The 13,195-nt window shown below is 27.5% G+C and overlaps 1 protein-coding gene across 1 annotated transcript; it reads left to right on the plus strand.

Moving 5' to 3' along the window:
- The first annotated feature begins 3,794 nt into the window (after positions 1–3,794).
- On the plus strand, positions 3,795–7,641 carry LOC107463589 (transcription factor PIF7). Its single transcript, XM_052253450.1, has 6 exons — positions 3,795–3,823; positions 5,092–5,602; positions 6,058–6,174; positions 6,313–6,378; positions 6,739–7,065; positions 7,409–7,641. Exons 1-6 carry the CDS (start codon positions 3,795–3,797, stop codon positions 7,493–7,495), a joined length of 1,137 nt encoding a protein of 378 aa, XP_052109410.1. The 3' UTR covers positions 7,496–7,641.
- Positions 7,642–13,195: the final 5,554 nt, after the last annotated feature.

Consider the following 13,195-nt stretch of genomic DNA (forward strand, 5'->3'; position numbering starts at 1 on the left):
TTGCCAAAGAACAGCTAACAAAGCTGGTTATATTTCCAGAGGCTTCCCCATCTGACACCTATCAGTTTTTTTCCAGTATGGATTAATTGATACAATTTTAATTTTTAATGATTTGAAAATTATTAGTGAGTTTCCTGCAGGATTCATTGATGCAGTGAAGAGATTTAAAAATATGATTGACAACGTAAATCCAAGGGATATATCCCTAAAATTTAGGAATAGTCAACCTATTTTTAATGAAGAAGAAGAATGCTTGGTTCCAGCACATCAAGTAATCTTCATGTCCGTCTTCCCAGGAAATTTTCAACCAATTGATCAAGTTCAAGATTTAACAATCTACAGTCATGAAGGAAGACTAGCCAGCACACTAGCAAGGGTTTTCGAAAGAACTCAAAAGATAACAAGGGAATCTCACACAAGAATCAATTATAAAAGCAGAAATACTTTGCTTATGTCCAGCAAAAGGAATGAAATTGAAGAAAGAGAGATGAGACTCTTAGTGGAATTTGAATCAGCATTCTACAACTTATCTGGACTCTTAGAAAAGCTCCCCGAAGGGATAAAAAGGAATTTCTGCTATTTGATAAAAGACAGAGAAGACCACAAGTGCCAGCTATGTGTCTCAGAGTTATCTGAAGAAAGCAATAATGAAACGGAATCAACCCACGTGATAAAGGAAAGAGACAACGCATCTGAAGGCCACATAATGAAAGAGGAGGACAGCACATCTGAAGCATCTCTCAACATTATTGCATAATGACGTAAGCGCTTAGGTCATAGAGCACCAACAATGTAGCTGGTGCAAGATAATAAACAATGATGTAAGCAATGACGTCATAAGAAGGGTAAGGATGGAAATTGTCCATCAAACCCAACCATTATAAATAGGTTGCTTAGGCAATTGTAGAAATCATCAAACCATAGAAAGCAGGAGGTAAAGAGTACTCATATGCTAGGAGAGCAAGGAGGAAGCTGCCGAGGCGATTCTATAGTTTGAAGAAGAATTCCCTTAGGGAAAACCAATTCTAAACTCTCCTCTGGAGTTAGTATCTACAATCTCCCCTCTGGAGATAAAAACATCTTATGTAAAATATTCTAAATAAAGGAAGTTTTTCTCCAGAAAGGTACGCCTTTATCTTAATCTCATAGTTATGAATTATTTAGAAAGTTTAGAATTAACGGAAGAATCTGATTATTATAGATTATCTGCTTTATTAGATAATGAAAAACAGGCTGTTCTAAAAACAGAATTAAACCTCAAATCAAATGAAAATTTTAATAAACAAAATCTTTTAAAAGAAGGTTTTAATAGAAAAAATATAATATACTATGGAAAAATTCAACTTGAAAGCCCTATAAAGATAAAATCTGCTAATGGAGAACTTGAAATAGCTTTGATAAATGATGAAGAGTTGAGTAAACAGATTGAAAAAGTTAAAGATCAACAAAAAAGATCTAAAATTGGATGGATTCATATTAGTACTATACAAGTCTTAATCAAATCTACATATATGAAAGGAATTAATTCACCAATAAGCTTAGCAATCTGTGACAAAAGAATTACTGATGACCCAATAGATCAAATAATTGGAATTGTTCATGGAAACTTGGCAAACATAAATGTTAAATTCAATGCCCATCTTGGATATGCTATACCTTTATGTTAAAGATTAAAGAAGAAAATTCTGAAATAAAAGAATTAACAAAAAAGGTCGAAAAATTAAATGAAACCCTAAACATTAAATTATGACAATAAATAAAGAAAAAATATATGTAACTTATCAAGACAAGAAACAAGAGCTCTTTGAAAGAGAAAATCGGTTAAATTATTTACAGTTTTCTGAAATAAATCAAAGAGCATTTAAAGCTCTAAAAACAATCTATGACAAGTTAAAAAGAGAAGTCGAAGAGTTAGAAAAATTAATAGAATCTCTAGAAAATAGTGATGAATCGATGATAGAATTTTCAGAAATTCTAAGATAAATAATGAAGTATACAAAGATTGAGAGATCAGAAAACAAAATAAAAAGAAAAAGGGCGAAAAAATTAAAAAGTAAAATAAAGGAGTATAAAAGGAAATTAAATAATCTTTAGTTCAAAATTAATGACCTTATAATGAAAAGGATAGAAATAAGAATAAATATAAACAAGTTGGAGCTAAACTTAAAAAATTTATAAATGACTAGAAAACCTAGCTAAACTTAAAAAATTTATAAATGCCTGGAACACCATATTATGACTTAAAAGAATTAAAGCTGTTAAAAGAAAAAATGGAGAATGAAGTTGAAAAATTAAAAAGATATTTAGAAACAACAGAAAGTGTAGAAATAAAAGAGGTTTTTGAGGATTTGAAAAATTATATTAAAGAAAAAGACAAACAGATAAAAGATTCTATATACAATAATTCATGCAAAAAAGAATATTATAAATTAAAACAAGATTGAAAAACTATAAAAATGAAATCAGAATTAGTAATAATAGAAATGGACAATACTTTTTATGAAATTGTAAACTACAAAGTACCACCAACAAAATCTATACAAATTATAAACTTATTTGAAGCAAAATATGAAGAGTTAACAGAAATTTTGAAAAAGAAATTACATCTAAAAATTGGTATCAGAGCCAAGTTAACGATTAAGGGTAACACATTCTCTTTAAGCAACACTTTTAGTGACACGCTTTTAAATCAATAAAAGACAAAAATCTGTAAATCTGTACAAAAGTACATCTGTACAGTAGATGGACCCCTAATTAAAAGGTATGTACCTCAACAATTTAACTTTAATTGAATAATGTATTTGTTTTACACTTTACTGATTTTAAAATATACATATAAATAATAAAGAACTACAAAAAAATATTGATTTTGCAACGGTTTCTTTCTATTTTGCGGCAATTTTTTATCTCACAAATAATATTTAAAAATAAAACCTAATAAAATTGAAAATTCGTATTCTGAATTTTAATTCAAATTCAGAAATTTTATTTTTACCATCTTATGAATGTGAAGCAAAATAACTAATAACTAATCAAAATTATTATACTTCAGCTCACTATTAACATAGAAGAATTAAAGGTTAACATTATTGGAATTTCTAACTTTATAAAAATGTCTCACTAAGTCACCAGATATCAAAAGTGTTATATGTGTAACATATATACAAGGAATGAGTCAAATGCAAACAATACTTGGTGTGTGTAGTGTAATATGTTAGTTTGCCGTCATATTAATATATCATTATTGTTTACACATTTTAATAGTAAACTTGTGTGGATATTTATTTGTGAATAGGGGTCACTATAACAAGTATAAAGAAAAAAGAGGGAAGACATTTATAGGAGACAAAGCATATCCGATTCTCTTTGAAAGAACTTCTAGGCACCACAAGTTTCTTAGAGAAATCTATTTCAACTCTCAACAAATCGATACACCAAATGTGGGACCCGATGAACTGAATAATATAATATTATTGAATGATTTAAGGAATGAAATAAGAGAAAATATAAGTAGACAATAAAAATATTAAACAATGTGAATAATGGATATATTAAATAATGAATATATTGTATATTTAATTTATTAGGTGTGTGGATGGTTCTAATATTAAGATTTAGATAAATAATTTAGAATGTAGTGTGTTTTACTTAAATTTGACCAATTTTAGAGTTCGTTATTCATATTGTTTAAAAAAATCATTAATTACTTAACATAATACATAAAATAAATAAATTTTAAAAAATATACATCAAATATATAATCATTAATGTTAATTTTTCTTTTGGGATCAGATATGCCATCACCACTAGAAGAAGCAAATCAGTTGGTATTGTAATAGTGGTAGAAGGATTGAGTTCTAATTTATAGATAATGGCACCTAATTATCACTTGGACAAATGAAGGAGCACAAGTTGATTGAGGTATAAAAATATAAATATTTTATATATAAAATACATAAATAAATAAAATATTTAAATAAAAAATCAAATAAATTAAAAAAAAAATATTAAAAATATAATCACTAATATTATCTTCTCTTATTAATTTAAATTTTAAAAATGAATGTTGAATGAGCATGTGAAAACCACAACACACAAGGCACTCATTTTTATTTGCATTATAATTATTATATGGTCATGATTTGAGTATGACCAGCTTGAAATACTACTTCTCCAACAAACAACAACAACAACTTAACATAGAGAAAGAGAAAGAGAAAGAGAAATAGGATGATGAGTATGAGTAGTAGTAGTCATCAGTATTTGATTCCAAACTGGAACATGAAACAACAACAACAACAACAAAAACAAGAACAAGAACAAGAAACACTCCAATTAGAAGAGGGTATTACTATTACCAAATCTTCTCAAGCTTCTCCCACCACTCATCTTGATATTATGCTTCATTTTCGGAAGACCACCAGAACCTTTTATTTACTCCTTTTAATTTGATGATGATTATTATTATTAAGGAATCAAAGATTAGAATATAATAGAATACCCATGTTATCTTGTTCAACTCTTCATTTTCTTTCCTTGCATCTACATATCATTGTTATGAAAATATCTTATTGGAAGCATTTTACATGTATTATGATGTCAGATATTTCAGTATTTTTAAATAATAGTTTCAATTATAAAATTAATTTAATGATTGATCTCAGTTATAATATATGTATAATTATAAAGTTATTTTTAATCTTATTATTATATTATAGCCAACTAATAATGGAGAAATAGTAATATCTGTCATCTCAAAAAAATTAAAAGTACTTTTGAAAATGCCTATGATAATACTTTTTTAAATTAGCTTTTATTTTTTTTATAAATACCTTGTATTTTTCATAAAAAATCTAATATAATGTTATATATCATCACTAAATATCTATGTTTTTTTTTTACTTTTTTTATTATATTTATATCTATTAAAATCATTCCAGATGTTAAAAATTACTTTTATTTGATTTACTAAATATAACTGCGATTGTCCTTTTTAATCTAAAAAAAAGCTCAATTTAATATACTATTTTGAGGAAAAATAAAACTTTGCTAATAAATAAAGTCTCATATGTAGTGTGCTTGATTTTTCAGGGCCAATAATTATGATGAGATTGCAGAGCTGACATGGGAAAATGGGCAGATATCAATGCATGGGCTCAGTGGGCTTGATCCAACTTCACAAAAAAAGCCAACATGGGTTAATAGGGCCCATGATACATTAGAGTCCATTGTTCAACAAGCCACATGCAAGAATAAAAAGTCAAAGTTGACCATAAAAGACAACCATGCTTATGTTGATGTTCCTACCACAACAAGCTCCATTGTTGCATCTTCAGGGGAACATCATCAAATGGTGCCAACACTTTCAAGGAAAAGATCACATTCTTCTTATTCCGATCAACAACAACATCGGAGAGATGTTAATTATGTTAGCATCAATAATACTAATAGGAAATGTGGTGTTGCTACTGCTAGTGTCACATTTTGTAGGGACAACAATGACGTCACAACCATGATGACGTGGCCTTCTCTTGACTCTGGTCCAAGAAGCTTAAAAAATGATAAGATTCTTGAGGAGGATTCTGCTTGTCAAAGTGGATCGGTAACCCTTAATTACTCATTATTATTATTATTATTATTATTATTGGGAATGTTAAGGGAACAATAATTATTTTGAACAACATGAACAATCACCAATCAAATAAAGATACATTTCATTCTAATTTAATGTTACTAATTTAAATTTATTATTTTAAGTTTTAACCCTATTAATTCACATTATTCACACATTGTTCAAAAATATTATTAGTTATTTATACTTTTTCTATTATTATTTATTTCTATTAAGTATTTCATCAACTTGGTTCTAACTTGATGTGCATGATAATATATGATTGTAGCCTAATGTATTATTAGGGATTAAATGCAACAAAAATGTTACATATATACAAAAAATCAGTCATTATTTATTTATTTGTGTATAAATATATATATTTTTAATAATACTTTGTATTTTAACGTATATTTTATACAAGTGATTGATTTGAATTTAAACAGGAAGTTCGGAATAATGAAAATGATAGAGATGGTGGGAAAGGTGAAACAGGGCAGAGCAAATCATCATCAGTTGTAAGGAGAAATAGAACTGCTGCCGTCCATAACCAATCAGAACGGGTTAATAAATAAATAAATAATAATATATAATTCAAGTTTTCTTTATTACTTAATTACTTATATTTTGCTAATAATCTTGTAGCTTATTACAAGAAATCAAACTTTGAATCCTTCGATTTTTTGTTGGTCTATATATAGAGAAGAAGAGATAGAATTAATCAGAAGATGAAAGCATTGCAGCGATTAGTGCCTAATGCAAATAAGGTGAGAAGTAAGAACAATCAACAACAAATAGAGAGGAATTCATCTTATTCTTCAAGTTTAATATTTATTTTGTTTCTTTTTTCTAAAAAAAAATACCAAATTTTATATTGCCTAACATTTCAAGTTTTATATTTAATTTTTAATAATACGCAAATTTATTTAGTACTAGCAGATAATACAAATCTGTTTAGAGAACGAAATACAGATATAAAGAGAAATAAAATATCACATCATTAAAAATATCGAGACACTAGAATATCTAGTAATTTATATGCTGAGAGTTACTAAGAACAACCTAAATGTCTTTATTTATACTAATTTATGAAGATACATACATATATAATGAAGTTGAAATTGCAGACAGACAAAGCTTCAATGTTGGATGAGGTGATTAAGTACTTGAAACAACTTCAAGCACAGATAGAAATGATGATGAGTGTGAGCATGCCACAAATGATAATGCAACAACAACTTCAAATGTCTATGCTAGCAAGATCAATGGCAAACAATGCTCCAAATCCAATTAGGCCATTGTTTCCACAACTCATCCAACCAACAACAACAATTGGAGCTGCTAACACTGCCTCTGCTCCAATGTTTCTTGCACCTTCCTTGATGATTCCTTCAAGCACCAATGCTTCAATTCCTCTGCCTTCTGCTTCATATGGGGCTGCTACTTTTGCACAAGTATGTCATTATTGATTTTTTTTATTTTTAAAAAGAATTAATTTGAATTAGTTAATCTTGGTGTGTCATTGGTATTTAGGTAGGTCAAACTTTGAATGATGTATTATAGGATTAAAACTTTTTGAAAATCACTATAACAATTAACCTATGTTTTCTTTCCATTTCTCATGCTTTAAAAAAAAATAGATTGATTTATAAATAATTAAAAAGTCTTAAAAAGTAATCTTTATTAAATAGTTACAATGATTTAGCAAAAAAGTTTTGTTTATGTCTTAGACACTTTTTGTTTTCCTTCTTGTGATTAAGGACTAATTAAAAAGAATATATAAATGTGATACTGCAGCCACTTAATATGGATATGTTGAACAACATGGCAGCATTTTACAGCCAACAGATGAATCATCATCAGAACAATCAAATCAAACCATAAGCAAAGCAACTCAGAAGAGAATTGTAAAAACATGTTAATATAATGTGAAAGAGATTAAGAAGTGGACATAAATAAATGACCAATGTATGTTTATTTTGATTTAATAACTTTCCTATATATCTTTATTCTCCAAATTAAAAATTCTCATCATTTAAAATAAGTTTTCTCCCTTCTTCTCCATATTCCTCCATCCAATCATTTCATGAAATTAATTCACATTATGGTACAGTTTCTTGCACTAGCATTGTCTACTGTCAAGTCACATTTTGATGATGTATATTTTTTTTCCTTCAAGAAGTTTTGAATGAAATATTCTTAAACTTAAATATGAGTCATCACATAAAAAAAAAAGTTATAAAAATAATTTATCGCATAATAAATTTAATGAAAATTTACTTAAAAGGTAATTAATTATAAAATAATAATTTAAAATTAAATTCTAATATAATAAATTTATTCTGATGGCATCTCTATTTATCATTCTAAACTTCTTTCTATTATGCATTATGACTTGTGAGAGAATTTTTTTTTGGGTTGTGCACGGTCAACTCGATAACATTTGTTTAAACGGACGGTTGAACTGATCACTCGACTAATTTAAATTGGTTACTCACGAAGGATTTTTTTTTTCTGTTAACACTTACGAGGAAATTTGACTATATATAGTGATCGATCAAATAGAATGAAGGGTCCATCGAAATAATGCACCACAATTTGGAGTAGTCATATTCCAAAATGTCCATTATATTACGCCAGAGATTTCTTGTATCTTTCAATGGTGACCCGGCCTTTGACAATCTAAATATATAATAGTAGTGCTTCTTTTTTTTTTATATCTTTAAATGGAAAAACAAATCCAGGGACAAAACATAAACAACAAACACGAGAATAGCTGATTTATATATTTATGTATAAATATATGTATTATTTAATTTAATTTTAATATATATTTTATATTAATAGTTAATTTTGATAATTGATTTTAGTATATATGTAATATAATTATATAATTAAATATATATTATAAACAAAAATACTATTTATACATCAAAATCAATTATTAAAATTAACTATTATAGTTATATAACTACTATTGTTTAATCAGTTATATTGTTGATTTTTTTTTCCCCTGCTCCTTGAACCAAAAGGACTACTTTTTGCCTTTACACTATTTTCCATTTATTGACTCCTTCAAGATTCTTGAGAGTGGAGGGTTGAACTCTGATCTGAATGTCTTTGCTTTAGGTAGATAGTTTCTTAATGTTATGGCATTGGAATTTGGTATTGATTGAGAAAATTTTCTGAACCAAAGAAAAGGAAAGGTAAAAATAAAAAGAAAGCCAACTTGTACCAAACTACCAATATATTGTGCTCTTATTTTGCTCAAATACATAGATTTTCCATTGTTGATTGCAGTCCTAAATTTGAAAGAAAGTAGAAACAATATGAAGAGATGGAATAATATTATTTAAATATTAGATTCCTTTTAACTATAAAAAACCACTGGCCTTGGCTTTTTGTTTTCAAATGATAAATGTACAATAACATTAACTATTGTCATTTGTCAAATTGTTAATAATTTTTTAATATAATTTAAATTATTTAATTTATGTAGATTAGGCCATCTACATAGATGGGCTTTTTAGGAACTGAAATCATGGGCCTAGCAGAGATATTTTAATGTGTAAATTATACTTATACAAAATAATCAATTTGAATAAGACTTATCTACTTAAGTAAGTGATGGGAATTCAAATTTCTATTGTACATGTAGTAATTTATTGACCACCAACAAATTTTTAACAGATTAATTCTTAACCTACAAAAAATATACGTACATTTAGGTGGGAGTAGATTTTCGGTCATTGATCTCGAAATCTATTTTTATTAACTAAATCATATCACTACATTTCACAATTTATATATTTATATATATAATAACTCAATCACACAATATGATAAATAATTAAATACATCCGTGCAGAGCGCGGGTTCTAAATTAATTAAGTATATATATATAAGGTCAATGTCAACTTTATCTCACTGTTGACAGAGCTTTAATTTAATCTTCTTTACTACAGTTAGGTAAAAGATAAAATTTAGTTGACAATGTTCTTACTTGTTCTTCGTGCTTTTTCTTAAAGGTTTTGGAATTTATCCTAAGGAAGTGTGAGCGCGGAGAATATTGTTATATTCTTAAAAATTTTACACAAAGTATTTCATATCAAAATATTTCTTTCAATACAAAATTCTTAATAACCAGGTGAACATATTTTTACGAATCATACCACCTAAATTATATATATACACATACAAATCAAGCTATCAAGATTTAAGAGTAGGCATTAGAAGAATGATAAAATTTTGGCAAGCATTAACTTGTGACTCAATATATAGAGGATAATATTACTGTTTCCCTTTCATCAATAAAATTATACAAAGCGTAAAGGGAAGATATGTTTATGTGTATATATTTTTTCTCTTACTTCCAAGCATTCTCAAATAACAAAGAAGCATAGTAATAGTATAGTGTGTATTTACAGCAATTACAGCTTGCATGATTGTGCATGCAGCTGTATTAACCACTTTTTTTTTTTTAGAAAAAAGTAAAAACTATTTCCAAAAGGGCATTTCGGCATTTCCCATAATTACATTTGCAATCAGACATGACATAGAAAGAAATAGAACCATACATTCGTCTTTATATCTTTGATTTTTTAGTGGTTACCTAACCCTATATGAATATGATGAACCAACCAGGTAAAAATTTTTTAATATCCATGAGTGATGCTTCTCCAATCAGAATTTTTTTTCCACTTAATGAAATTAATATTTTGGTTCTTATACATCCAGCTGTGTACATGCAATTGGAAGGCAAATCACCTTTCAATTCAATCTTAGTTGTGAAGGTATTTGTAGTAGCTAGAGAAAACTATAGAGTAGTCTACATATATTCTAATCATTCTTTGATGCATACCTCTGGACACTTTGTTTTCAATAAACAATAATATCACTAATAATTAAAAATTATGAAAGGTAGTTTTCAAACAACAGAGAAATTCAAGTCTTTCGGACTATATATAGACCCTGAAAATTTGAGTAATATTTTTTTAATATAAAATAAATAAATAACAATTGTTTTAATATAAGTGACTATTTATAGAAGAAAAAGGCAAATTGTTATATTTACCTCGGACGACTCTGATTATAGTGTTAAATGATATTTCAAATTTTTTTTTAATTTGTTGTGTTTATATTGACCTCTTCAAAAGCAAAGATCATATATTATAAATAATAAAAGGTGATATCAGTGCCACGTTTTATAAAATGCTAAAATGATGATTACTATATAATTTAAATATGAGAGATAAGATTTAGTGTAAATACATTTATAAAGAAGGAAGTGTATGGTAGTTAGGGTCGTCAAAATGGACTAAATTCATCAGAACAGTCCGTTTACTCGTTTAAATAGGTGGATTTTATTTTTAAAATTAAATCCGTTTAAATTTCGGGTTAAACAGGTTGAGTCCGATTAACTCGAAAAAAATGACGGGTTAAACGAGTGGCTCGTTTAATTTTTTTAATATATTTTTTTAGAAGCAGTACTTTTAGTTGATATTTTTTCCCATTCGACTCGAAAATCCAACCCATCAACAAAAAAATTATTTTTAAAGGTTTTTGACCTAAAAGTAATATTTTTTATCAAAATATTTTTCAAAAAATAAAATTAAATGATAAACAGACTGTCCCATTTAATTTATCGGACTAACCATAAATAGTCTGAACTAAAAAATTTTGGCCCACGAATAAAGCGAATTTAAATGGGATAGCCCATTTAACCCATAAATTTAATGGACCGAACTAGCCCGTTTGACAACCTAATGGTAGTAGAGACCATATATCACTAGCTGATTTGAATAGGAAAATGGAAGTATGGAACAATGATAACTTTGAGGGTCTATGATGAATGCTCCAAATCTTGAGACAGTTTTACAAAATTATCATTATTGTTGTCTACTTCGAAACCAATGTTTTGTTTTAGAAATATTGTAGTTATTACTTATTACTAATTTTGGTGTTATGTTGTGATGTTAGTAGGTTCCAACAACCCAAGAGTCCTCTTTAGCCTCTATAAGGGTAATAGATGAAGTCAAAGCTTCCATTTGAAGACTTCTTTTGAAGCACATAAAGAGCCATAATGGTAACAAATAATTGAAGTATAACAATGATGATGATTTCATAAGAAAAATTCTTAATCATAAACGGTTTTTCTCTTGGCCTTGCTTCTGATCACCGACCTTTATGTCATGCTTAGTAATATAGTAGTAATTTTCTATCCTCGAACCTAGTTATTTATCATTAGCAAAAATATTACAATATGCCAAATTTTTGTAATTCTATTTTACATTTTTGTTTTTCCATGATATTTATGTAATTTAGGACAATACACGATTCTTAATCCTTACTCATCTACTATTTATTAACTTATTGTTGGTTAAAGTAAAATTTATTTTCTAGCAAAGCCATAATAGATATTCCAATCCATTTATATGATCACCAATTAAAATAATTATATAGTGCTATTTTTTTATATAAAAAATCCAGTAAATTTTATGTTATAATAATAATAATAATATTGTCTAGACAGTGCTACTAAATCATACCAATAAAATCCAATAGATAATCTAAACAACGTTGACCCATCATGCAATCACAAAAACAATTATAACTTGCAAACCTAACATATTATTTAATATAAGTACAAATTGAAATTCATACAGCATGTAACAAAAGAGCAAATACTTATAATAATATAATAAGAGACTAACAGTGACAGGGCAACAACATTAGAGATTAGTCTTGATTATCTTGATTCATGAATAATGTGATTTGTCTTCACAGTCTTCCATGCATGAAATGTGTGAATTAGTTAAATTAAACCATATTTATGTGTTATTAGTAGCCTATCATTATCCCTAATTATAAAATAACATTCAAATCTTTATAGTTAATTTAGACTTTAACTTCAACCAAAGAAGTCATAAATGAAAAGACAAGCATATCTTATAACCTACTCAAGGCATTACATACATGGCTATTAAAGAAACAAAAGAATAATTATTTTTTGAAACTTTCCCTTATATTATATGAGGCATAAGTAACTATATTATATTATTCCCTCTTATCAAATGGATGTAAAAATAAAACAGCCACCAATAATGGTTGGTTTCAGAAATTAAGAGAAATGAAGATGATCGCTGTTTCATGATTATTCATGTTTCCTTAGCTTCAAGGTGAGGCATGCCTAGCTATTGTGATTGTGGGGCTCTAACAAGTTAAAGACATAGTTCCTAGGCTTAAAAGTTATAACCCTTTTTAACAATGTTTAATTAGCTCTATTGCTCAATGTGTCCAACAAGCCTGTGTGTGTTCCTATTGTAGCGCACTTCTTGCATCACTTTGTCTGTGTACGTGAAAGGAAATAAAGAGAGGTGATGATTTTGGCTGTGACTATATCAACTGTGGCACAATTCTCTCAAAAATCACATGTTATATTCATTTTGTTTTATATACTAAATTGATTTTGGTGTACAAATAATATTTTTAATCAACAATAGAAATGCTAATATCATTATCCTTTTTAATATAAGTAAACGATCATGGTTCCTAAGAAATCACCTACTCTTCAGATTGGTTTTA

The sequence above is a fragment of the Arachis duranensis genome, chromosome 8 (assembly GCF_000817695.3).
Source record: "Arachis duranensis cultivar V14167 chromosome 8, aradu.V14167.gnm2.J7QH, whole genome shotgun sequence".
NCBI lineage: Eukaryota > Viridiplantae > Streptophyta > Magnoliopsida > Fabales > Fabaceae > Arachis > Arachis duranensis.

Excerpts from the sequence above, each read along its gene's own strand:
- LOC107463589 (XM_052253450.1), top strand. The coding sequence starts at position 3,795 with ATGCCATCACCACTAGAAGAAGCAAATCA. Across the intron at positions 5,603-6,057 it reads CTGCTTGTCAAAGTGGATCG|GAAGTTCGGAATAATGAAAA; the intron begins GTAACCCTTAAT and ends GAATTTAAACAG. Across the intron at positions 7,066-7,408 it reads GGGCTGCTACTTTTGCACAA|CCACTTAATATGGATATGTT; the intron begins GTATGTCATTAT and ends GTGATACTGCAG.